The sequence below is a fragment of the Sminthopsis crassicaudata genome, chromosome 4 (assembly GCF_048593235.1).
Source record: "Sminthopsis crassicaudata isolate SCR6 chromosome 4, ASM4859323v1, whole genome shotgun sequence".
In the NCBI taxonomy this organism is placed as follows: Eukaryota; Metazoa; Chordata; class Mammalia; order Dasyuromorphia; family Dasyuridae; genus Sminthopsis; species Sminthopsis crassicaudata.
The window spans coordinates 164,062,384-164,088,004 of NC_133620.1; the positions used below are offsets into that span (position 1 = coordinate 164,062,384).

The following is a 25,621-nucleotide window of genomic DNA, read 5'->3' on the forward strand; positions in this document are numbered from 1 at the left end:
TTTTTTTACCAAACAGAATTTTAATGGGCAACAAAGGAAGGGTAAATGAGAGAAAAGGAACAGATAACTATATTTTTAAAAAATTATTTAAATTTATGATTGCATTCTGTATTGTGTAAGTATAACTACTAACACTGTTACCATTTAAATTCAATTAAATCTGTTTAATTTGGTCTTCATTAACTCAGCAACTAAGAAAGACTTGGAATAGCTGATTTGAAATTTTCCTTTTTGTCTATAAAGTAATAGTTTGCTAAAGAAATTAATAGGGTGAACATTTTTATAAGGGGAATATTTAACCAATACAGGAGAATAAAGTTTTTTTAGCTATCTCAGAAATATCTTCTTAAATACAAATGATTTATAGTAAAATATTTTTGTTCCTTAAAGAAATTTCTTCAAGGAATTCTATAGGCAAAAAGGAAGTACATATATGCTTGTACTTGTGGATGAGAATCTTTTCATGAATGCCAAAAAGGAAAGAGTATACTTTAAATTCATTAGAAAATCTAATTATAGCAATATTATATTTCTCTGAAAAAAATTACAAGTCATAACTCTTCACTTATTCGGATAGGGACATGTCTAATTACTATGGATTAATGCGATTTTGCTAGCTATATGTCAATTCATTACAAACATCAGATTCCATGATTCAACTAAAGAGATAAGAAAATTGGAATATGTCAATGAAACCTATATTCAGTTTATATTGCAAGATTTTAGAGATTCCAGCTTTTCAGATTAATATGAATGCATACAATAAACACTGCAAGATGGGAAGGTGCAGAAAATGACAACATTTCCAAATGTATTTATTGAGAAATAGTAAAGATGTACATATTTTTACAAGCTTTTAATATTAATTTACATTTCTTTAAATTATGTAGGCCCCAATATAAACTATATCTTACTAATACATGACAGAGATCCTTGATTTTGATTAGTTATGATTTCCAAAATACTTCTATTATTGGGAGTCAAAATGCAGCTTTGGCTCACAATGCTTGTTTTCCCTTAGAGAAGACTAAATAACCGTATTCACTTAAAATGTAGGCTTGTCATAAGCAAATGTGCAGAGAGGGAAGTGAATTCATAGGGGAACATGCTGTGGCTGCTATTTTGAATATTTATTTTAGGAGATTCTAAGTTAATCAAATTCAGAGTGACATTTGTCACCTCTTTCTCTGTGTGTAAAACTGCATATGTTTCTAAAAGATGTTACCTCTGGCCTTGATTTATTCAATTTTACTGGTGTAAATTAGCTTACTTCCATATCCTAAGGTACTGACTACCTATATTTGGTTACTAAAATTATACTCTATTAATATTCTGCAGGTGCAACACTAAACATGGTTATTATTTCTAGTACTATACAAAGTTCATATTTGTACAGTAGCTGAAAATCCACTTTGTTTATAGAATGTCATTCAAAGTAGTCATAATAAGGCACAAGATCCTATACTTAAAATAGTATATGGCAACTGCCAACATTTTTTCTCCCCCCCCCCCCAGATTAGAAAGAAAGGGGACCTTTGTGTATATGTCTGTGTATATGCATACACACATGTGTGTCTATATATTAGAGGTGGGAAAGTGTTTTTTAACTATGATTGATAGTAAAGATAAATTTATTAGTTTAAAATATATTCAAAGTCCTATTCATTAGACTGAGTTGGCCCGGTTTAATTGCCTAAGGGTATAACTAGATAAATAGATTGTTGCTATCCTTGTCTTTGGTCTGATGGCTGTCAGTGAACAAAATGCACATGAACCCAAAGTTGTGGGTGCCACAAACTCTTTGTTTCTTTACCATTCCAAAGGACTTTCCTTTTTTAACCAATAGTTTGGCAACATTAGAATTCCTTTCTTAGTATGGTGAAGAATACAAACTTGTGATGTAGCATTAGAATACTATCCTTCAGGCATATCTGCTGAGCAATTGTTTGAAATTCTTATAACTAGATAAGAAGGCATGAGATCTTTCACATACTCAGTTGGTTGACTTAAATGCTGAGTAAAATAGTTTGACTTTGCTAAACTGTCTCAGTTTAAAAATGACTTGATAGTCGTATATAAGACAGAGTGGTTTCATTTTCTCTTTGGCTACTATAGACAAAGGATAGCTTTTTAGTGTAGTATTTTAAAAGAACATTTCTAAAAATTATATTTTGCTAGATAGACTGGGGTGCCATCATTCTCTCAGTTATGAAAGTTTGCTGCTATAAACATTTCAAACAATCATAATAAGTCATAGACTTCACATGATTAGGTGGGATGATGTCTATGGTTGGACAATGAAAATACCTTTAACAAAGAACTGTGAGTACAAAAGTCACCCAGAAATTTTGATTTTTTAGGACTCTGAAATAAGGATCATAAGGGGAAAAACATCAGAGAGCAGCAGGAGAAACTCTACTGAATCAATCTGGGTCACTCATGAAAACAATGCAAGCACACAGGCATAAATGAGGGGTATTCTTGTACTGTCACAATACTGATAAGAGATAGAAAAGGGTAAACACACAAGCCTTCAAAAGTCAGAAAATAAATGAAAAAAATACATAAGAACAGGGTTGATTCTAATAAAATATTACTTCCATAACATTGCCAAGATAAGTGTGACATAATGATTTATCTGATACTGCCCTATGGGAATCTCACACAGTTTTACTTTTCCTAGAGAACACTTCTTATTAGGAGTACGTGGCTTAATTAAACTATTGGATTAATCCTGTTTTAGGGGAAGGAGAATACAAATTTATTTTTCTTTTCAATTTCAGCTCACTCCATGAACAGGATCAGAAGATCTATCACTAGGTGACAAATATTAGTTTTCATGAGGGTGTTTTTCCCTCCATGACACACATCCCTAACGAATTTAAACTCAAAACAGTGCAAATAACCATGAATATGGCCCTTGATTTTCTCATGCAAAAATATAGTTTGCTCAAGACAAACATCTATTCCACTTCCAAAGCAAAGGTCCCCAAAATCATTGCATCTCCCCCAAACTTTCTTTTTTTCTTTCTTTCTTTCTTTTCTTTTCTTTTTCTTTTTCTTTTTCTTTTTCTTTTCTTTTCTTTTCTTTTTTTTTTTTTTTTGCTGAGGCAGTTGGGGTTAAGTGACTTGCCCAGAGTCACAGAGCCAGGAAGTGGCTTTCTGACTTCAGGGCTAGTGCTCTATCCATTGCGCCACCTAGCTGCTGCACCTCCAAACTTTCTACTTATGTTTGGATGAGCTATTATTTTGCCTCATACTATCAGTGGAATTATTCAGAATCCAAATAAAAATACAAACTTTCTTTTTTCCCTCCCCCCCCCCACTGCAACAAATATTTAATTATTATTTGATTCGGTCTTGAGCTCTGACAACTTGAATTTGAAATTTGGTCATGTCAAGAATTATCACAAAGTTTTTTTTTTTTTTTTTTTTATCTACAGAGTTTTTAACCAAAGTTACATCTTAACACACAAACACTGTCTTGTCTTATCTTTAAGGCACAGCACATCAGTATGCACATTCTGTTTGCCAAACTTATAAAAGAGACAATATTATATTCCCATTTTCCCCTCCCTTCTCCCACCCCTCCCCCCAAAAAAGAAAAAAAAATTGCATCCATTTCCAAAGTCAGCTGCTAATAAAGTCACAGTAAATTATTTTCATCAATAATTTACACAAATTACAGGTCTAGACAGAATTGTCATTATACAGTCTGAGTGCATTTCAATTCAGATTTTCTGGGTTAGGGAGGCTAAAGTCTGATTCAAACCTCAGTGCTGAGAATATATCCCATATTGAGGAATGTTGTTGAACACCACTTTCGTCAGACAGGAAATGTGCGTTGCTGCTTTGCCAACATAAGTTCTTTGCTAAAGCTGTTTAATTCCAGTTAGGCTCATTTGATGTGTACCAGCAACCTCCACAGTTTAATAATTCATTAAAGTGTTGCACAAATAAGACCATAGAGCTTCCTTTCTGTAGCACTAAAGTTTTAACTCCATTCAGCAATCTGAATCTTCCTTCTGGAATTTTCATTCCAAATATGATTTCATCCTTTAAGACATTTTATATGTGTAAAGCCAGAGGCATTGAATCACACATAAAAATTCAGTGTACTTGAGATACATATAAAAAAAAAAAAAAACAACAAAAAACAAACAAACAAAAAAATGGATCTCCGACAATAGAACACAGTTACAAATACTCTAGTTCCAATGCTTGATGTAGAGCCAAGAGATCTGAATGACTTGATATCCTCCAAAAGGGCATGTTGTGCTGTGGTTATTAAAAGGGTGGGGGAAAGGGGGGTTGAGGGATGGGGAAGGAGAGGAAAGAAAGATCATCACCATGGTCTAAGAAAATTACCATTGTATATACAGTAAGTGAAGTCAGTCAAGTTCCAAGAATGTACTTTAAAGGGAGGGTTAAATTTGAAGTCTTGGTACTAACAACATGGCATAATCCACATCACAGAGAAATAGATCTGAACTGGATTTTTATGGATGACAATATAAAAGAATACCAGAGTTTTCCTGGATGTTTTTTTATTAATATTCATATATCTCTAGAAAAGCTCATGACTACTACCAGAATCTGAAAAGCAATGCGTTTTTTGACACATACTTGCGGATTTATTTATTGCTAAGCAAGTTTTACTCACTCATCAATTATCTCATTTAGCAAATGGAAAAAAAAAAATCCCTTTCTATTCTCTGAGTGATTAGATTCCCCACCACCATTGGACAGTTGATGTGATAGTGATTCTAACTTCCTCCCTCCCCCTTCATTTCATTACTATTAGGTGGCTGAAAGGAAGAAGGTAAATTTGTACTACATCTGAATAACTTGATAAGTTTTCTAATTGTTTTAATTTGGTGGTGTGGTATTTTCCATTTCCATATCTGATATTTTGATTTAAATTCAATGGATAAACACACTTATCTAGAAATATTATTAAAACTAGTTGAGAGATTTAAAAAATAAACCCTATTTTTTTATCAAAAAGAAAATTCATATTTTGTGAAATTCTGGAATTTCTTAACATATTTCTACTCAGCTCAGATCTATTTGTGACACGCAGAACAGTATGATTTTTCTGCACATGCAATTATAGCTACATCCCAAGAAAAGCATGCATTCTAGGATCTAGAGTAACCAACCACCTGTATTTCAAAACAGAATTCTAGGCTTTCACCATCACCATTACTGAACCTACATAAACAACCATTTGGAAATAGCATTCTGATGAGATTTTTGGTTTGTCTTGACCTCTCATGTGTTGTCCTAGCTAGTTACCTAGGTGAAAAAAAGAGTGCTATATTTAGAGACCCCCCCCCCAAAAAAAAACCAAACTCTATCCAACAATGACAAGTCAAATCAAGATGTACTTAATGTACTTACTGAATTAACTCTTATGTGTCAAGATATACAATATTCTAAAATACAGGGTTCACATCTTCTGTGATCTCAGGTACATCACTTATTCTCTCTCACACTCAATTTTTCTCTTATGTAAAATCATAAAGTGGGCCTACAGGGTGTCTCTATGATTCCTTCAAGTTCTAAATCTATAATTATGAAATATAAATCTACCCATTGTTGACTGATAATTTTAGGTTTGGGCACTTATCCTGTTCAGGCACTATTCCTGATTTACCCTTTAGTTAGGCAACTAATACAATTGAATTGTCTCAGTTTTTTAATCAATGAGAGGTGAGAACAGAAAAGGCTTTTTTAAAAATAGTGCCATCTATGGCAATTTAAAAAAATTAATGTAATTTTAGCCTTCATAAAGAAAACATAAATTTTAGGACTAGGGAGATGATAACTCTACTCTGTTAAATCATTTTGGGAATATTGTATTCAGTTCTTGGCATCACATATTAGAAAAGACATTGAAAATCTTGAAAGTGTCCAGTGAAGAATAATCTAGATGGTAAAGGACTTCAAATTCATGCTATAAATGATGAAGGCAAGAGATATTTATCCTGAAAAAAAAGTAAGACATGATAAACTATTTTCAAGTTTATCCTGGAGAAAGACTAAGAGAGAATATAGCAAGCTGTTTTCAAGTATTTCAAAGCTTGTCATGTTTAAGAAGAAATAGCTTTAATAAGATTCCATATCATAGATTCAGAGTTGGAAATAATCTCAGAGGTCACTACTCTAAACTTTTCATTTTGGAGAAGAGGAAATTGAATCCTGGAATCATTAAATGACTTGCCCAAGGTTACAAAGATAGTAATACAGAGTCTATATTCAAACCCAATTCAGGAAGTTTGAAATTCAGCACTCTACATCACATATAAGTAAAATGAAGAACAATGAGAAGTTACAAAAAAGTAAATTTAGAATTGTTTTAAGTAAAAATATCCCAGTAATTAAAGCTATTCCAGATAGCTGTGGACTATCTCAGGGAATAAGGGATTCTCCTTCATTTGAAGTTTTTAAATGAAAGTTGGTGGACCAATCATTGACCATACTGTGCAAGGATTTCTTGTTCAAATATAAAATAGAATGGATGGTTTCTGAGATCTCTTCCAGTTCTATGCTTCTATAATTCTGGTGACATTCTTAGTCTTAATCTTAGAAACAAGTGACATTCTAAGTAGTCTGGGTCCATTGTACACATACTCTTAGAATATATTAAATAGTCTAAATTGAAAAATATATGTCAAAGGTATTCTGGAAATGGTTAAAAAAAAAAGGAAAAAAAGAAAAAGAAATATTACATTTTAATGATATTTACCAAAATTTCCTTTCAGTAAATTTCCTGTTCATTTTCATTAAAATTCTATAATTCTTTAAAAGCTACAAAGGTCTCATTTATTTAAAAAGGCCAAAAAAATTTTTTTTTTTACAAAGCAATAAAATGAATAGATGGCACATATGTGAGAAACCGAGCTGCTAAAACTATTCTTCTGTAGATTTCACAAGAACTGTTTATCTCATTCAGTTTCATTTATTTGAGGGCAAGTATTTTCATTAAAAAAAAAAAAATCCTTTAAGTATTTGAGGGTCCTCTTTATTTTAAATAGCATTCATGTCAAGTGGATGTAGCATGAAAGAAGTTTTCTTACCATCCTTATAAGATTTTAGAAAGATCAACAATCAAAAATGCTAAAATCCAAATGGTTAATTTGAATGTAAGTATTGACCTCATGCTCTGGTTTCATCTTTAAATTCAAATCATTTATTTGCCAATCTGCCACTGCACCAAACTACAGGAATGCAAACAAAACAGCTTGCATTGGAAGTATCACACCAACATTTTTGTGAGACAGGTTACCTTTTTTGCTGCCTGTTCTTCTTCTACACCATCCCCAATTACAACATATACTACTTTTCTGCCAAACCTTTGCATTATTCGCTCAAAGCAACTTTCTTTTCCTGGAAGATAAATGAGATAAAGTTCAGAGTGAAGTTACCTGGTTAGCAGCATGCTCCTCATCTCGGCCATCTCCAATCACAACATAAGTTATGTTAGTGCCAAATCTGGACACTATACGCTCAAAACAGCTTTCTTTTCCTGAAAAACAATGCACTGCTTATTTTTTCAGCCACTGTTTCAAGTTGCAAAAAGATTTGCAAAGGGTTAAGTGAATTTGCTTGAAGATTACTGAGCTTTGCTATAGCCCTCTGATCTCTGTACATCATAAAATTGCTGAAAGGCAGAAGAATTTGGTTAGGCAAATTACTAAACACTAAGGGGGGGGATTTAAGGTTGACTTTGGCAATGTGAAACTTTTATACTGCTATCCTAAAAGTGCAAAAGCACAATTATTTTATAATCACTCAAATAATTTAATAATTGTTAGTTAAAGACAAGGATTTTAAATAAATCAAAATTTAAAAAGATATATTTTTAGAAAGTCTGTGAACTTACAAGTTCATTTTTGCTGATCTCCAATTGAAATTTAGCATTTTTTTCAATTATGATTTTTAAGGAATATTATAAGATTACCAAAGGAGTCCATGACACAAAAATGTTAAGAACTAAGATCTAATTCTAATAGAGCTTTTATTTAAATTGCCTGTTTAAAGGGATTAATTGAATTAAGCAAAAATGATAAGAAGACCCATTTAAATAAAAAAAGACAATGCCAGGTGATAGAATTACTGTGGTCATCAATTCATTTTTTTTTTTTTTTTTTTTTTTTTTTTTAAGAAATGAGAAGCCTATGATGTTCAGGGCAAATGACAATAAGGGAGACATAGCTTATGGTGCTTATAAAATTACTTGAAATAAATAATATCAGATTCTTAAGGCCAATTTCTTGTTCTATTCTAAGGCCAATTTCTTGTTCTACTCTCATCTCATGTACAAAATTCAATTTAGTTTCATTGCACTGATTCTTATTTTTTTGAGTACCACTGCAAATATCCCTTCATTTATTCAAAAATTTCTGAGATCTTTATTTTTTATAATATTGATATTTGCTTTTCCCCCATGGAACATCAACACTAGACTATCTATGCATAAGTAAATATGTTTTTAATTTTACAACTTTGGTAATTCTAAAGTCCATAAAAATGCTATGAAGGCAAAAAATAGAAACTTTTACTTAACTTAATTTTTACTGTTATTCTGCATAATAAAAACTTTATTCCTTAAAGCATGTATGTTGGTATAGAATTATGTGACTTGTTAAAAAGTCAAATGAAAATACAAATAAAAATCTAATATATGATTAGGGTTATTTCTTTAGAACTGAAAGAATTTTTGAAACCATGTACTCCAAGCTTCTCCTTTTAAAAATAAGGAACTTAAGGGTTAGAGAGGTTAAATGACTTGTCCAAAATTACATAGGTGGTAAAAAAAAAAAAAAAAAAAAAAAAAAAAAAGTGAGATTTGAATCCTAGTTATTGACTCCAAAGTCTTTACTCTTTTCACTGTATGAATGAATTATGCTAAAACAAATGTAAATATTTTCATAAATACAGTAAAATCAATGACTGTGTTACTTTGTATAGAAGGCATCATTCATTAACACTAGAGTACTTTTTTTTTTTTTTTTTTAATTTCAACAGCTCTACACTCTTCAGTTCCCTTTAAAGTCCTTTTAAAAGCAATGGAAGGTTGGAAATAAAATGCTGCTTTTGGAGTTTCAAAGGTGTGTCTACTAACCTAAACACCCATTCTAGAAAGAATATAAAACAAATCTTTCCTGCATTTAAAAAAAAAAAAAAAAAAAAAAAAAAAAAAAAAAAGGAAGATTCTGATTGTTTGAGATACACCTACACCAGTGCTTAAAATGGGACTTTATAATATTCTGGTGTTCATATTTTTAAAGACTAGGATCTCTCCAGATTTATCACTGAAACAGCTGGGTACTTTTGGTGTCAGGTCCTTTATTTGAACTTTGAAGCACTTGGGGCAGGCAGGTTATTTTTGGTGGAAGATCTTTGGCTCTTGAGCTTCCCTTGTCAGTGTGCCCAGAGCCTAAGTTTGTTGACCTTCAGGGCACAGTCCATCTATTTCATGAAGCATTTTCTTGACAGGCCAATGCATGCATGTACTCTTTTCTTTTAACTCTTTCAAAATGGAAGTCATTTAAGATTTATTTTGAATATATATTAGAAAAGATAGCTTTCAAAGTGAACTCACAGCCTCTGAGATGAGCACATGCATGTGATTACATTTATTGATCATTGAATATAGTATAAATGAAATTTTCCATTTACTCATGACATGGGAATATTCCAATTATGTTATTTGAGCCTTGTATTCTTTTTCCTGGAATAAAGACCAGGCTAATACGATCCATTTGAGACTTTCTTGCAGTGCTAAAAAGGGACCTGAGCTTCATATCTTCATAATGGGACATAAAAGAACTCAGTATTATACATACATATATACATATATATGTAATAGTATGGGCAGTATTGCTACATATTATTTTGATAATATATACTATTATCTTATACATAATATACGGAAAATGCTTAGGCCTGGTAGAGATTTGGTTAAAAATAAAAAAAAAATAAATAAATAAAATAAATGCAAGAGCTTTTTTTTTTTTTTTTCTCCTTATGGGTTAGGATAAAAAGAGGAGTGACCTCTATATATCATGATTTGGACTATAATTACCTAAGAGCAGAAATTTTTAAAAAAGAGAGAGAAAATGATAAAAACACAAAATCTCATAAAAATATAGTCATATTCCTCAAAATTAAAAAAAAAATGCTTACCTATTTTAGTTGCACTGTAAATATTTTCAATAGGAAAAGCACCTCCCAAACTATATAGCAGGACTTTTGCAAGTGCTGGGATAAGCTGAGTTGTTGTAACCAAGACATTTACACAGTTATTCCTAAGAAAGAAAAGAAAATGAACGTGTGTGTGTTTATATTTACATGTATGTTTTGTATATTAAAGATAAAGATAAGTTGATTTTATTGCATTTTGAATAATTGCTATAAAGAAGTGGACTACACAGAAGGAAAAAAGTACAAATTGTTCTGAATTTAACTATGTGTAGTTTTCAGGCTCACTCTCATGAGAAAAAGAAGGAACTTTAACATTGTCCTTTGGGGAATATTTCTAAGTTTTCTTTAAGAGTTTGGGAACCTTAAAGTTCTTCAAAGGGAGAAGGATTGTCTACATTATAAAAAGTACTTTTGGAAAAAAAATGACTTTTGAGAGCAGAAATCTTTTCTTTTTTTCTTTTTTTTCTGGACAGTTAAAACATAGACCAATACTCATTTGCTTTGTTTTGAGTTGTGTCTGTTGGCTTAATATTTAAGGCAAACGTGGAGGGTCTTGAGATATACTTTTAGGATGCAAACCTACAGAATACCTCAGATTTATAGTAGTAGTCTACTATAAGTAGTATATAAAACTATAAGTAACAATCAACTCAGGGACACCTAATTAGCAACTTTTGATTTCTGATTTGGAGAGCAGTGGCCTCTCAGAGAAAGTAATACCCGACATTCTTAACAGGTAAAAACTACCCAATCTGTGACTAAACTTGTGAATATGAGGTAACCCATTCTGTTTTTGAATAAATGGTTATTAAAAATCATCATGCTCACCAGCCTTGAAGTCAGAAGGATCTGAGTTCAAATCTTACCTCAGTCACTTAATACTTCCTGGCTGTGTGACCCTGGGCAAGTCACTTAATCCCAATTGCCTCAGGGGGGAAAATCATGTTTTTAAATACATTTTATTGATATCTTTTGTTTATACATGTACTAAATCCATCCTCCTCACATTCTTCCTCCTGCCACTTACTAGAGGTCCATATCTTATAACAAAGAGTCTTTTTTTTTTTTTTTAAAGAAAAAGAGGAAGAGAAAAAAAAAATCAGAAAAATTGCTTGATACATCAAGAAAAATTTTTTTTGATGTGCATTTCCTTCCTTATGTTGAGCCCAAATCTGCCATTATCAAACTTCTAGCAACCAATACAACTTTTGTCTTCTGGGCAAGGTGAGTAAAACAAACCAATTCCCTCTTTCAAATAAGTGAAGCCATATTTTAAAAAATCATAAGGTCTCATTAAAATAAACCAAAAATTATCTAATATAATTCACATCCAAGAATGGATTTTCACCCTTTGAAGAATCTTTTGAATTGTTCATGTTCTATTTGAAAACCAGAAGACTAACAATCTAACAGTTGGATCATTTTCCTTTTACACGGCCTTGAATTCTTGAGAAGTTTTTCCCCATATTTGGCTTAAATCTGGCTCCTTATAACTTTTGTCCAATATAATTGTGTTTCCTAGGACAAGGCAAAAGCATTCTATTTGTGAAAATCTTTTTTGATCTTGTTAACAAAAGCATAATTGTTAGTTATTCCTCCCAGTCTTGTAGCATCAGTAGATTTAATAAAACATGATATCTATGTTTTCATTCAAGTCATTGATAATGATAATGAATAGATAAAACTCAAATGTCGAACCTTAAAGCAGCTAAGTATGGATATATTTGCTCAACTAGGTATGAATTCACACAATAATATTAGAAATTAGCCCTTGTTTTTCTATATTGTTCACAAAGATACATAGCTCAGCATTAAACTTTTATTTTTATAACATCTTTCAAACCTAAAAATCTATCTAATCTTTTCTTTGGCCTGATCACTGGATCACCAACTATTCAAATCTACTTACTATTATTGCACCAAAAATTAAAAGCATTATAATAAGAAGGGGGGAAAGTTCTGATAAGAAAATCATGAAATTTGGGAAGAGCTCCCAGGGGCTATTAAATCCATAGTCAAAAAGGAATATCCACTGCAAAATACCTGACAAATGGTCATCTAATTTCTGCTTTAAGACTTCTAGGAAGGGATAACTCAGTATCACTAAAAGTAGCTATTTCATTTTTGAATAGTTCTCATTAATAGGAAATTATTCCTAACATCAAGCCTAAATTTGTTACTTTGTAATTTTCATTCATTGTTCCTGGGTCAGCTATTCAGGGACTAAATAGAGTAACACTTTTACACACAATATCTCTTCAAATATGTGAATAGAGCTATCCTGCCCCTCTTGAGTTTTTTTTTTTTCCTTTTCTAAGCAAAATATCTTGTTTCTATAACTCATCATATGATCATATGGCCCTTCACTATTCTATCTGGCCTGCCCAGCATCCCTTCTAGCTTAAAGTACTTTCCTTCCTTTCCAGCTCCTTTAGCTTTCTTTTATGTGTGATGTTTCTTAGAAGGTAAACTCTTTGAGCGCAGAGCTTTCAGTCTTTTTTTTTTTAAGTTTCTATTACTATCCCCAGTGATTATCACAGTATTAATAAGTTAATTAATTCTTATTGATTTCTTTAATCTACCTCCAGCTCCATAGAATCGTATGATACTTTTTCAGAAATATTACTAAAAGTTAGGCAAATTAAATCTACAGCATTCCTCTCATTTACTGGTTTAGTAAAACCATCAAGAAAAGGAAATAAAATTTCAAAACAAATTATCTGTTTTTGATAAAGTTATGCTGGGTCTTTAAAATAACTGTTTCCTTTTCTAATGTTTACCAATCATCTCATTTAACCTCTCTGAGTCTTAGATTCTTGATTTGTATGGAGTTATACTAGATGAGCAGTTTTCAAAGCAAAGACTGAGGACCTCTTGGGGTACTCAAGACTTTGTCAAGGAGTCCATAAGGTTAAAAACTATTTTGTAATAATACTAAGATATTTTAATTTTAAATATAAGCCACATAAACAAAAGATCTTTAAAGAGCTCTGTCTTTTTTTAAGAGTGTAAAAAAGAGGTTATGAGACAAAACATTTGAAAACTTCTGAACTACATGATGACTATAGTCATTTTATATTGAACAAATTATATGATATTGTTAATAATGACTAATTATCCCTCTAGGGAGTTAAAATATTAACTTATATTGACAATGGTTGCCTTTATTTGAGTCGTCTTATGGGATTATTTCTTGAATTAATTAAAATTTGTCAATTATTTCAATAGTAAATTTGATGACTTACCTAGTACTAATAATTGATAAGGATTTAAGTGCATTTGTTAGCCAGGAATCTGTTAAACCTTCAATTTCTGCTCTTAACTGCAGCCATGCATCTCTCTTAGCTGGGCCAAGGAGTCCTGTAATAACAAATAAGTTATAAGTTAAAAGTAAAATCATTTACCAGGAATATTCTAGTTAGAAATTTGGATTTATTTTACTCTGCTAAGAATTAGAAATATAAGAAAATTCTGGCAGTTTTCCTGATTCAAGTCTCTCCTTTCTTCAATCCATCCTCTGTATAGCTGTCAAAGTGAACTCCTTTAAGTACACAGCAGACCACATCACTTGTCCTTCCACACATTCTATGGCCCAGCCATAGTGGCTTTCTTATTATGACATTACATGATGCTTTCTCTCTCATCACTATGCTAAGAACTTATTGTCTTCTGTACATAGAATGTTTATTTTTCTAACTTTTACCTTTCATTTCTCCTGCTCCCTAACTTTCTTTCATGGTTTCACTGTAGTTATAGAAAAGAGATAGATTTATGAGAATTTTAAAAAATAAACTTTCTGTGAAAAGGAATTACAATGCAAACCTTCTTTGTAACCATTAGCTATTTGTACAAGGAGAATTTAGTTTAACGTGCTTCATACAAAATTGTAATGGAATCTAGGTTTATTTAATTTTACAAATTTATAGAGGAGTGTTCTATTTATCAGTCCTTAAAATATGTGTGTTCTCTTCTCTTGATATCTGAAAAGTTTCTACCAATCAATCATTTATTCTGTTTCTTATTCATGATACTAAAAAATAAGATAAAAGGATTTTTATGTTTGGAGAAGCTTTATATAATCTAAAAATGAACTGAGGTTAGTCTAAGAATAGTAAAAATCAAAGCTTCAGGAAGTGATCTCATATCAATTCTTATAGTGCCTATAAAATTTTGACATTGGCTGTATTATCTGGAGAAGATGCCAAATTATTGAGAATATTCTTTTCTTTTTTTTCTTTTATTCCGTGTTAAATTTTAATTTTAAAAATAATAACCTTAATTGTCTCTATGAATAAGATTAGTTTAAAATTGGGACATTAATGAGGTTCATTGAAAAATCACTAAAAATCACAGAAAGTCTATATATTTTTTTCCTTCCAAAAAAACCCCAGCTAAACAACAACAACAAAAAACAAAACAAAACCACAACTCTTTGAAAATGATTTGCTAATATATATTTTCCCCTTTCATTCATGAAATTTTCATGATAGTATAGATACAGAACTCCTGCTTTTTTTCTTTAAAACTATATTCTTATATAGAGTAGAGTCAATTAAAGAAGACCCCTATAGCACCAGCCTTGAAGTCAGGAGGACCTGAATTTAAATGTGACCTCAGACACTTAACACTTCCTAACTGTGTGACACTGAGCAAGTCACTTAACCCCAATTGTCTCAGGGGGGAAAAAGGAACCCTGTATTGATTATGTTGTTAATCATTTGATTAATCATCTGTCTTCAAAATTTACTAAAGAGAAAACCTTACAGAAATCCTTTTGACTAAGCTGCTTATTCACAGATTTTTTTTTTCTTTTATACAACATTGGCATCAGTTCTAAAAAACTTGAAATGCTGGTTCAAAGCAATTCAGCCTTAACAAATTATAATTTCTTTAGTATACAACTACTATTTGTGATTTCACCATTTCCTTAGGGATGGGATTCTAAACCTAAAGTATGTAAACTTGTTCTTTAAAAAAAAAAAAAAAAATTGAAAAAAAAGTTGTGCCTTTGAAAAGGCACCATACATTTACCAGACCACTGAAGGGATGATCCCATGACAAGAAAAAAAAAAAAATCTTTAAGAACCTCCACCTTAGGACATCATTATGCAAAAAAGCAAACAAGAAACACACATACCTCCTACGTTGTTCTTGTAGGTATTATATAATTCTTTTACTCTTCTGTAACGAAAAGCCAGCTTCCTCATCCAGTCAACCCCTCCTCTAACACCTGTTGGCAAACAAAGGTTTGCACTACTTGCAGCTGCATGGAAGCCATCAGTTGCAAAACTGTAGGTACTGCAACACCCAAAATACATTAAAAATAAATAAAAAAATTACATTTGCAAATCTCATTTATTCAATTTCTATAGGGAATAGCATTACTGAAAATTATAACTCACCTTAAGTCTTGACCATTATCATCAGAAGAAACATCATCTATATGAACTTGATCACACTCCTGTCGAAGACATTTAAAGTTATTTGGTTTTCAAATGATGTGATATTCCAGCACATATTTTGCCACTTTTTTTTTAAAGGATGTGTGTGTGTGTGTGTGTGTGTGTGTGTTGTGTGTGTATGTAGAAGCCCATGTGATTCTCTATCCTGAACAAGCAAGAAGGCCAGAAGATGGCAGTATTGACATAGTGACATTTGTCTCCTAAACTCAAATTTTCTATTATTCCCGTCAAGATTGAAAAACCCAAAAAGGTTTCTATTCTACAAAAGCAGAATTTAGTAAAAAGTTATTAAGAAAAAAAAAAACAAACCCAACAATTTTTTTTCTCTTCTCTTCTCTTCTCCTCTCCTCTATTTATTCATTTCCTTCCTCTATGTTTTTTTCAACTTCATTTTCTATTTTCTCCTATTTCTTCTTCCTTCTTCTCCAAAACTGCCTCATTTTCTTTTACTACCACTACTACATCTAAGAAAAAATTTCCTTACATTTAACCATTTCTTTTGTGTATCTGAAGGACTAAAGTACAGCATATCTAAGTTTAAAGAAATCTTGTTTGGTGGAAAACGTTCCAGTGATCACTATTACTTATTATTTGCTTTGTTTCTACAAAGTGCTTTGATAGATTATAATTTCCTATGAGTTTACAATGTCTTCCTGCTTTTAGCTGGCTAAGATACAGTATGAAAAAACATGGTTGGCAGCATAGATATATTTATATACTTATGGACATACATACATGCATATATATAGTATAAACATATTTTGTTGTTGCATCATTTAGTTGTGTTTGATTCTTTGTGACTTAATTTGGGATTTTCTTGGAATAGAAATTGGAGGTGGGTTGCCATTTCTTCTCCAAATCATTTTACAAATGAGGAAACTGAGGCTAACAAGGTTAAGAGACTTGCCTAGGATCCCATTGTAAGCATCTGAGGCCAGATTTGAACTCAGGAAGATGAGTTTTCCTGTTTTCAAGTTGAGTATTATATCCACTGCAACACCTAACTGCCTACATACACACACACACACACACACACACACACACACACACACACACACACACATATTGTTCTGGTCATATCTATATGGCCTCTATTTACTTAGATACAAATAGTTCAGAGGGTAAGGGAGGGATTCTCTTTTTATATTTATGAATATAGCAATTCTAAATGTTTCCCAAAATATGCTTTTTCTTATGTTAATGGGATTGTTTGTTTTTCACTGATTAGAGTGATTTTGAAAGATGGATTTGATAAATGGTCAGGGAAAGAGAAGGGACCTTTAAGAAAAATGAAAAGTATTATTTTGCATAGGGTATTGAATAAAAGAAAACTTTGCCAGGTCTGGATGTATCATATGCCAGATTTACTGTTTTGTTTTTATGTGCAAGCTTGTAGGAATAGTTCTCTCAAAAAATTATGCAAAATCTGCCAGCATGTGGATGGAATTTGATAATATACACACATACATATTTGTGTATAGACATATACACACATACATATATTTGAAATATTTGATTCTTAATTAACCATTTGATTTTTACTTATCCTACTTGCTCAAGTGTATATATAGAACAAATATAATGGCATGTCTCTCTGAGATTTTCATATTATCCTTGATATTTAATCAGTAGGTCACTGCTGAGTAACTCTGGGTACATATAACACATACACATATTTATGTGATCATATAATTTTGAAGTAGTGAAATAGTGCTAGAATTAAATTCAGGAAGACCTGTTCAAATTATGCTATCCACACCTATTAATTCTGTGATCCTGGACATTGTCCTAGGGAACACTCTTAGATGCTAATGTGTAGAACAGTTGAGTCTCATGATGGAAGAGATGTCCCATGATGGCATTTTTTACATGAGGCCATTACATGGCCCTCACATGCATATATAGATATATATATATACACATACATATATATCTACAAACATACACATATCTATAAGCATATATGTGCATATATGTATACACACACATATATATAAACATGATCACATATATCAAATATAATTTGTGTGATCAAGGTGCTTATAGATTGCATCTTTTTGGAAAATTTATCATACATTGTTTCCTGGATTTTCATAAAATTTCATATCTGTTTAAATTCATAGATAAACATGAATATTTCTGCAGAGAAATTTTTTTTCAATGGTGATAGCTTTTCTATAGATAATTTAAATCTTGAATTTAGCAATTGTCTCATGTGATGCCAACTTAAAATTAAATTGAGTATAGAAATACTACAATTGTTTTGCAGTAGCACAGGGAAACCTCTGAAGTTAGTTGCTTCAGATCAACTATTTTTGTCCATTTTTGCATCAGGAAAGATTCATCTGGGAACTAACCTTGTGGGCTTTTCTGATCTAAAGCTCTCTGCTTTTGATCAGTTAACATCCTATATTTTATTTTGCATTTTCTATGTTTATATGATCCCACATTTTATTGTGTTTTCTTTCCTAGTGACAAGGATTCATGGAATTAAAGTTCAAATTTAGGCAACAAAATTGGTCAGGAAGTTATTATTAAAATAAAGTGATTATGAAAGAGAAGAATTTTAATTTGTATCTTTTCAGAAACTATTTAAGTTGCCAGCTGCTGTGATCATACAAGATTTAGATTCTTAAGTAAGCCCATCATAATTTGAAGGGAAAGTTACTCTTTGGCATCTTGAGCCCAAGAGTCTAAGGAAGAACAAGTTAATAACCTTCCTAAAATATGCCTTGTAGTTAAGCATAGTACCCAAAGTTTATTCTTTAAGGAGGCGCTGTGTTTACTTTGGTGTATGCATGTGGGTACACAGGTATTGTGTACATATATGGTGGAAAAGGTGCCACCTAGCAGCACAAATTGTTTGGGTATTCACTTCTGGCAGTGAAATAAATTTCATGTCAATTAAAATGAAAAAAGAAAATGATAAATATGTATTTCCAGATAAATATGTATTCTAGAATAATGATTATTCATGTATAGGTATGAAATATAAGGAATGCTAGACTTAATTGCTATTTAATGGTTTTATTTATTCCTGGATTATTTCATTCTAAACCCATGCTGTACTCAATTTTTCTCAGATGGTTCAGTCAAACTAAATAACCAGATTTATTTATAGGGAACTCAGTATCTGAAGATAGTCCTCAAGTAATATTCCAGAAGCCTGTTGAAGTGATTGATAAATCCAATATCGAGTCACATGGATAGTTTTTAGTTTTGATTAAAAATGGATTTGCAAAATCTTATTAAAAATAATTCACTACCAACAACAGCAAAAAACTGCAGTCACCAAAATTTTTAGAATGAATTTATAGACTAGGAAAGAAGATATCTAATTTCTGCTTTTGCCAGAGGGCCAGGTCTTATATTTAATATTTATTATAATAAAATAACCATATGATACATGCACATACTATATTTCTAGTGTTTGCTTTTCTGATGAAATTTTTAAAATCTTGTTACATTACTACTACCCTCTTTGCCTTAATGATCTACTGGAAAATAGAGTAATTCTTTTTATTTATTCCATCTGTTTTCTATAATGCCAAAATGAAAGATAATTCTGCATTTGCTATTGATAAAAGTTTGTGAGGTAAAAATGGAATTTCTAAAAATGTTTAAAATGCCATTTAAAAATATTTTAGGGAAAATGCTTTTAAATACAAATTAAGATTATTTTTTTTTTTACAATCAGAAGAAATTTGATTTATCATTAAATAAGATATAAATTTGGAAATTTGAACTTTAAAACAAAATATTTTTCATATTACAAGTTCAAACCTAAGTAAGTTTAAAATATACTTCATAGTTTTACAAAAGCAATTGATATGCCATGCTCATTTTGGTAGTAAATTAATAGATAGTGTGCCTCAAAAACTATTTTTTATTCTTTAGAACTTGTAAAATTTGCATGAGAATAATGATTCCTCTTATTGTCCATTAAAAAGTCTTTTTTTTTGCATAGAAAATAATTTCATTATTCAGAAAAATGACAACATAGTGATTTGTATCCTTAAACAAAACGTGATATTTATATAACTTACTTATAGTACATATATTAGTGGGATGCACAGAACCATTCATTTTATGGATAAACCACAAATACTACTAAAATGGGCTCAAAGATGTCAATAATTTTAATAGTTTAAGTCATTTACTAATTTAGTTTTAAGCTAATATCTATATAGGAAGAATTTGTAAAAAAAAAATTGCATTAACAAATAAGTGCAAAAAACTCTATAGCAATTTTATTTTCCCTTATGCATGAAGAAAAAATTTTTCAATGGCCAAATGACTTAATAACTATATAGTAGGATCCTATTGAGAGGCCATATTAACTCTGGATACTAGAGTGATATTTACTCAACTTATTTCAGATAATTTTCAATTATTCAATGGTTAATTGTCCATGTAAGTTATCTAGGCCTTTTCTTTTCTTTTCTTTTTTTTCCCCCCTCTTCTATTTGCCTACTAAACATCTTAATCCCCTTAAAAGATGGGTATGGAAAATAAAAGGAAATAAAATTAAAACTATCTAGCTAGTATTTGAGGCAAAAAGTTTTGTGAACAGATAAATAAAATTACTTGCTGAAATTATTTCAGTTATATGTCAATTTCTATCATCTATAGCTGTTGTTATTGGGTTAGGAGAAGAAATAGAGGATTTAAGAGCTTAAATTTTAATTTAATTTGATTTTATAAATTTATTAAGCACCTAGTTACTATGAGCAAGCCACATAATGTTACCTGAACTGAACTGAAATAAATCTGGTGGTCAGAAAAGAGTTGCTGCACTATCTAAAGACACATTGTTAAAGGTTGTTCTTTGGGAAATGAAAGAAGTGTATTTAATATATAATGGAAACAGAAAATGGTCATTTTACTACTAGTTTAGTAGGTAGTATTTATTCAAATTCATAAATCTTTTGCTGAGTTAATTTGTGTCAATAGAGTTATCAAACAAGAAATAAATATTTTTAAGCACCTACTATGTGCTAGGTACTGTGCCAAAGTGCTAGGATACAAAAAGAGCTTAAAAAAATCTTCAAAGAGGTTAGGCTCTAATGACAATGAACATAATCTTTAGCTCTGTGCTTATATTTTCATGCATATTTTATGTTGTTAGATGTTTAAGACTATTTTTTATCTTTTCAATAATTTTTGTTATTTTCTTAAAGTTAGTATCATTATTAATTTTTATTTTTACTATGCTTAATTCATTTAAAAGTTTTAGAATATGTTACTAGGATAGTTTTTTCCTTACCTCCAAGTCATTAAAAAATAAATGTGTGTCAGCAAGGTTAAAAATCATTTCCTCCATTCGTAGTCCAAGGGTTACCGCCATTGGGGGATCCTAAAAAGAAAAGACATATATCTTAAGTGAGATAAATTATTTGAAACCAGCAGCAGCAGCAGCAGAAACCACTTCTTGAGTGCCTATAATGATGGTGCCAATGTAGGATCAGCTAGAATTAAGAAAAAAGTCTTGGTGTTCCAAGCATTTATAGCTCAAAGGGGAGATAGGATATTATAAACATTTGCAGAATCAAGGAATATTTGTTGACAGAAGCTTCAAAATCTAATGATCTCAAATCCCTGCTTTAAAAAAGAATCTCCTTTATAACAGTTTTCACAAATGGCCATATAGTTGTGACTTAAAGAACTACTATAATGAGGAACTCTTTACTTCTTGAGATAGCCCATTTCTCATTTCTCTTGGAGAGATTTTTTGTTTGTTTGTTTTGTTTTTCCAGATATTAAAATGATATCTTCCCTTGGCAACATCTACCTTTTGTCCCTTGGGTTCAAATAGAATAATAATTCCCAAATCGATATCACTGTAAGACACTTTCTTCACACCTATATAAGGTATATAAGTGGAATGAATATTATTATTTTTAATTTAGAGGATAAAATTGAGATTAAGTAACAACCTTGGGCACTAACAAATGAGGTAAGATTTGAAGCCATTCCTTCTGAACTTTAAAGTCAGTACTATTCTAAGTTATCATTTCCCTTGTAGTCTTTTCCTTTCTAATTATAACAATATTAATAGTCTCCTAGCTGGTGCAAGTAACTAGAGCACATAATTAGGAAGACCTGAGTTTTTAAATTTGACTTTATAAACTATCTGTGGGCAAAGTCATTTAATGTTTGCCTCATTTTCTTCAACTGTAAAAGGGGAATGATAATAGCATCTACTTCCCAGGATTGTTGTGATGATCAAATGAGATGATATTTATAAAATATTTAGCACATAGTAGATACTTTGTACATGTAAAGTATACTAATAACAACTAGCATTTCCATAGATCTTCTAAGTTAACTGTCTCTAATTCTTCTGTCCTATTCAATGTGGTGTTTTTTGTTTGTTTGTTTGTTTGTTTGTAAGCATACCAAAGATCATGACCAAAAACAAACTTGGCAATTCTTTTTTGGATATTCTCTAAACATTGTGTTTTTAACTCTAGACATGGTTTGAATAGGACAGTGGAGCTAACATTTCCTTTGTTTTTGACATCATGGATCTCTTAACATAATCTAAAAACAACACTTTTTTTTTTTTTTTTTTTTTGTCTACTACATGTCATTCTTTAGTCAATGGTCTGTGGTCCATTAAAACACTCATTTTTTTTTTTTAAACCACATAATTTATTATATAGCCAGATCACTTCCTTTCATCTTCATCCTGTACTTGCATAGCTATTTTTAAAGCCATAAGTAAGCTTTAATGTTTTTAAGTTTTAAACTTTTATTCTTATTAAATCTGACCCATTTGTGCATTATTGAGATAATTTTGAATTCTGATTTTTTTCCTTATATTCTTTTTGTTTGTTTAATATTTTTTCCTGTTACATTTAAAACAAAAAAAAATTACATTTGTTTTTTTAAAAAAATTTGTTCTAAGTTCTCTACCTTACCCCCAACCACAATTAAGAAACCACATGTGAAGTTATGTAAAACATTCCCATAAAAATCAAGTTGTGAAAGAAAATATAGATCTCCCACCCCACTGAAAATAAAAACCTCAAGAAAAATTAGGTTTAATAAAAGAGAGAAAGAATGCTTCATTCTGTATTCAGACACACTCAGTTCATTCTCTGGGTATGGATAGGATTTTTCATCAGAGTAGTAGTGAATGATTTTTCAGAGTAGTAGTGAATGATTGTACTACTGAGACTAGCAAAGTCATTTACAGCTGGTCATCCCTGAACATTGTTACTACTTTGATTAGTACATTTTATTTTGCTTGAGTTCATGGAGGATTTTCCATGTTTTGTTTTTTTTTTGTATTTCTGAGAGCATAATGCTTATTATTTCCCATAGAAAAATATCCCATTACAGACACATAGCCCACTTTATTGAACCATTCTCCAATTGATGGGCATTCCCTCAATTTCCTTTTTTTTCCAAGAGAGTTGTTATGAATATTTTTTGTAACATATAGGTAATTTTTCTTTTTTTTCTTTATTCTCTTTTGATATTCATGTCTACTAATCGTGTTGTCAGGTCAAAGGATATGCATGAATTTGTAGCCCTTTGAACAGAAATCATATCTATTGATCATTTATCAATTGGGGCATGGCTCTTATTTATTTTTACAAATTTCACTCAATTTCTTCTATGTTTGGGAAATGAATCTTTATCAAAGAAACTTGATTTGAAATTCTTCTTAAAATTACTATGGCTAACTGTATTTTCCCTCATTTATTCTCTTTCCTTTCACCTGTCCCTCTTCAAAAGTGTTTCGGTACTGAACACTTCCTCCTCCAATATGCTTCTCTTTTATTGTATTTTGGTTTTACCAACAAAGATATACTTTATCCCATCTAGCTTTGTCTTCTATAAATGGCAAATATGCTTTTTATATTAAATTTGGATAGTCATTGATAAAAAAAAAAGTTAAACAGCACAGAGGGATAATTATAGCTTGCATTCACAAAACACTTTACTTACATTATCATCTTTGATCTTTCTAACAACTTTATGATGTATCTAGTATTCATATATTAGAGAAGAGAAAATTGAGACTCTCACAACCACAAATTTAGCAAAAAAAAAAAAAAGTTAAAAATTTAGTCTGGATGACTATTGGCTTCTAGTCCAGTGCCCTTTCTATCATACTACATTTTTTCTTTGGCATTCTATTTAGATACATCATTCCAAGATGACATTAACCCATTAGAGACCATTCTTTGGTTTGCCTCCCTTATGCTCTTTAATATTATTAACAATAGCTAACAATATTATTAACTAGCTTACATCTTTTCTTCATATATACAAGGATGCCACAAAACATTAGCTAAAATTCAGGTATGTCCTATCCACAGAATCAAATGACTCTGTTTAACAATCCTGTCCAAAAATGGAAGAGGGGAGAGAATTCATATATTTATATTTATTGATAGACACTAGAATTATTTATAAAATATTTAGCACAAAATATTTAGTCTATACATAAACTAATTCAGTACATATGTGTATGTACATATATATATGTATATACATATACATAAATTTGTTGTTCAGCTGTTTCAATCATGTTACTTTATGACCCCTTTGGTGTTTTTGTGGCAAAAATTTGGTTTGCCATTTCCTTCTCCAGCTCATTTTATAGATAAAGAAAACCAGAAAAATAAGGTTAAGTGATTTTCCTAGGATCACATAGTAAGTTGAACTCAGGTCTTCCTAACTCCAGATCTGATGCTCTATTTTTGGTGCTATCTAGCTACCTAATATATATAAATGAAATGAATGAAAAAGAAGAAGGAAACTAGTGATGCTTTCTAAAGTTTTCATATATATTTACTCAGGAAGAGAGTAGCATCTAAATGGGGTTCTGAACAGAATGTTGGATGGGAATTGGAGGAAAGGAATAGGAAAGTTCTCCAAGGAATATGAGAAAAATATTCAGATATATGAGAGGGAGGAACATGGATCAAAAGTAATCACATGCAAGGATCCTTTAAATGGGTGGCCACAGTTCAACGGGAGATTGAATGGTCCAGAAGTAATCTCTGTGGATATAGGATTGCCCTGTGGGTGGGATCCTGGCCATATTGAGATAGCTTTGTAATGGGTGATGGCTCTCTTGCTGATTGGCTGTGTGTGTGATATCACAGGTCTTTTATAAGCCCACTGCTTGCAGCAAGTCGCTCTCTTTAACTTGGCTCCCTAGCCTGGGCTAGCCAAGCCAAGCTGATGGATAGCCGAGAGGTAAGGAGTTCGGTAGTGAACACATGGGTCTTCAGACCAGGTGTTCACTAGGGAGCTAACAAGTCAGGGCTGTAAGTCAGGGCATTATGTGAGTAGGTATAATAAAGGCTTTTAATATTACACATAGCTGTTCTTGAGTGCACTACCGGTTATTAAACTATAGATTCAAGAAATCATGGCCAGAGACCTTTTAAGGCCTCAGAGGAGGTGAGGCGGGTAGAGTTGACACTGCAAAGGTCAGTGGTCAAAGGTACTCTGTTGGGCCTAGGACAGACTGGTAATAGTAACTGCCAGGAATGCATGTTACAATCACAAAAATTTTGCCTAGTTGGATCAGAGGTCATAGAAAGTGGAGAAATAGGAAATTACATTGTGGTGACATATAGTATTGTAAACTGGTAGAGGGTCTTATAATCTGTCATAATGAGTTGAGTTTGAATCTTACTATAGAATCATAGATTGAGAATGCAAAGGAATTCAGAGGTCCATTTGTCCAACAACTTCATTTTTCAGTTGAGGAAAATGAGGGGCAGAGAGGCTAAGTGCAATTCAAGTAGTAGATAGTGAGGCCAAGATTTATGTTTGCATTTTCTGGGCTGCTATTATTAGTGAGGATAAAAAGCAGTTTTTAGACAAAACTACAGAGTGAGGGAATGGGATTTCATCAGTACATCCCAATGGTTACTGTCAAGAATTGAGGAGATTAGAGGGAAGGGAAAGGGAAGTTC

General features: G+C 31.3%; 1 protein-coding gene across 11 annotated transcripts in view; it reads right to left on the minus strand.

Moving 5' to 3' along the window:
• Positions 1–3,630: 3,630 nt before the first annotated feature.
• EYA4 (EYA transcriptional coactivator and phosphatase 4) overlaps positions 3,631–25,621 on the minus strand; it is a 312,586-nt gene continuing 290,595 nt past the window's right edge. For 7 of the 11 annotated variants that reach the window (XM_074309793.1, XM_074309795.1, XM_074309802.1 and 4 more), the window contains 7 exons: positions 20,941–21,030; positions 15,615–15,673; positions 15,350–15,510; positions 13,458–13,572; positions 10,195–10,316; positions 7,292–7,392; positions 3,631–4,278 (listed from right to left, as the gene is read on the minus strand). In XM_074309793.1, coding sequence (XP_074165894.1) covers positions 4,198–4,278; positions 7,292–7,392; positions 10,195–10,316; positions 13,458–13,572; positions 15,350–15,510; positions 15,615–15,673; positions 20,941–21,030 — 729 coding nt within the window. In that variant the 3' untranslated portion in view covers positions 3,631–4,197. Of the gene's footprint in view, positions 4,279–7,291; positions 7,393–7,430; positions 7,532–10,194; positions 10,317–13,457; positions 13,573–15,349; positions 15,511–15,614; positions 15,674–20,940; positions 21,031–25,621 lie in introns of all 11 variants that reach the window. The other 4 variants (XM_074309801.1, XM_074309799.1, XM_074309797.1 and 1 more) reach the window with 1 other exon arrangement.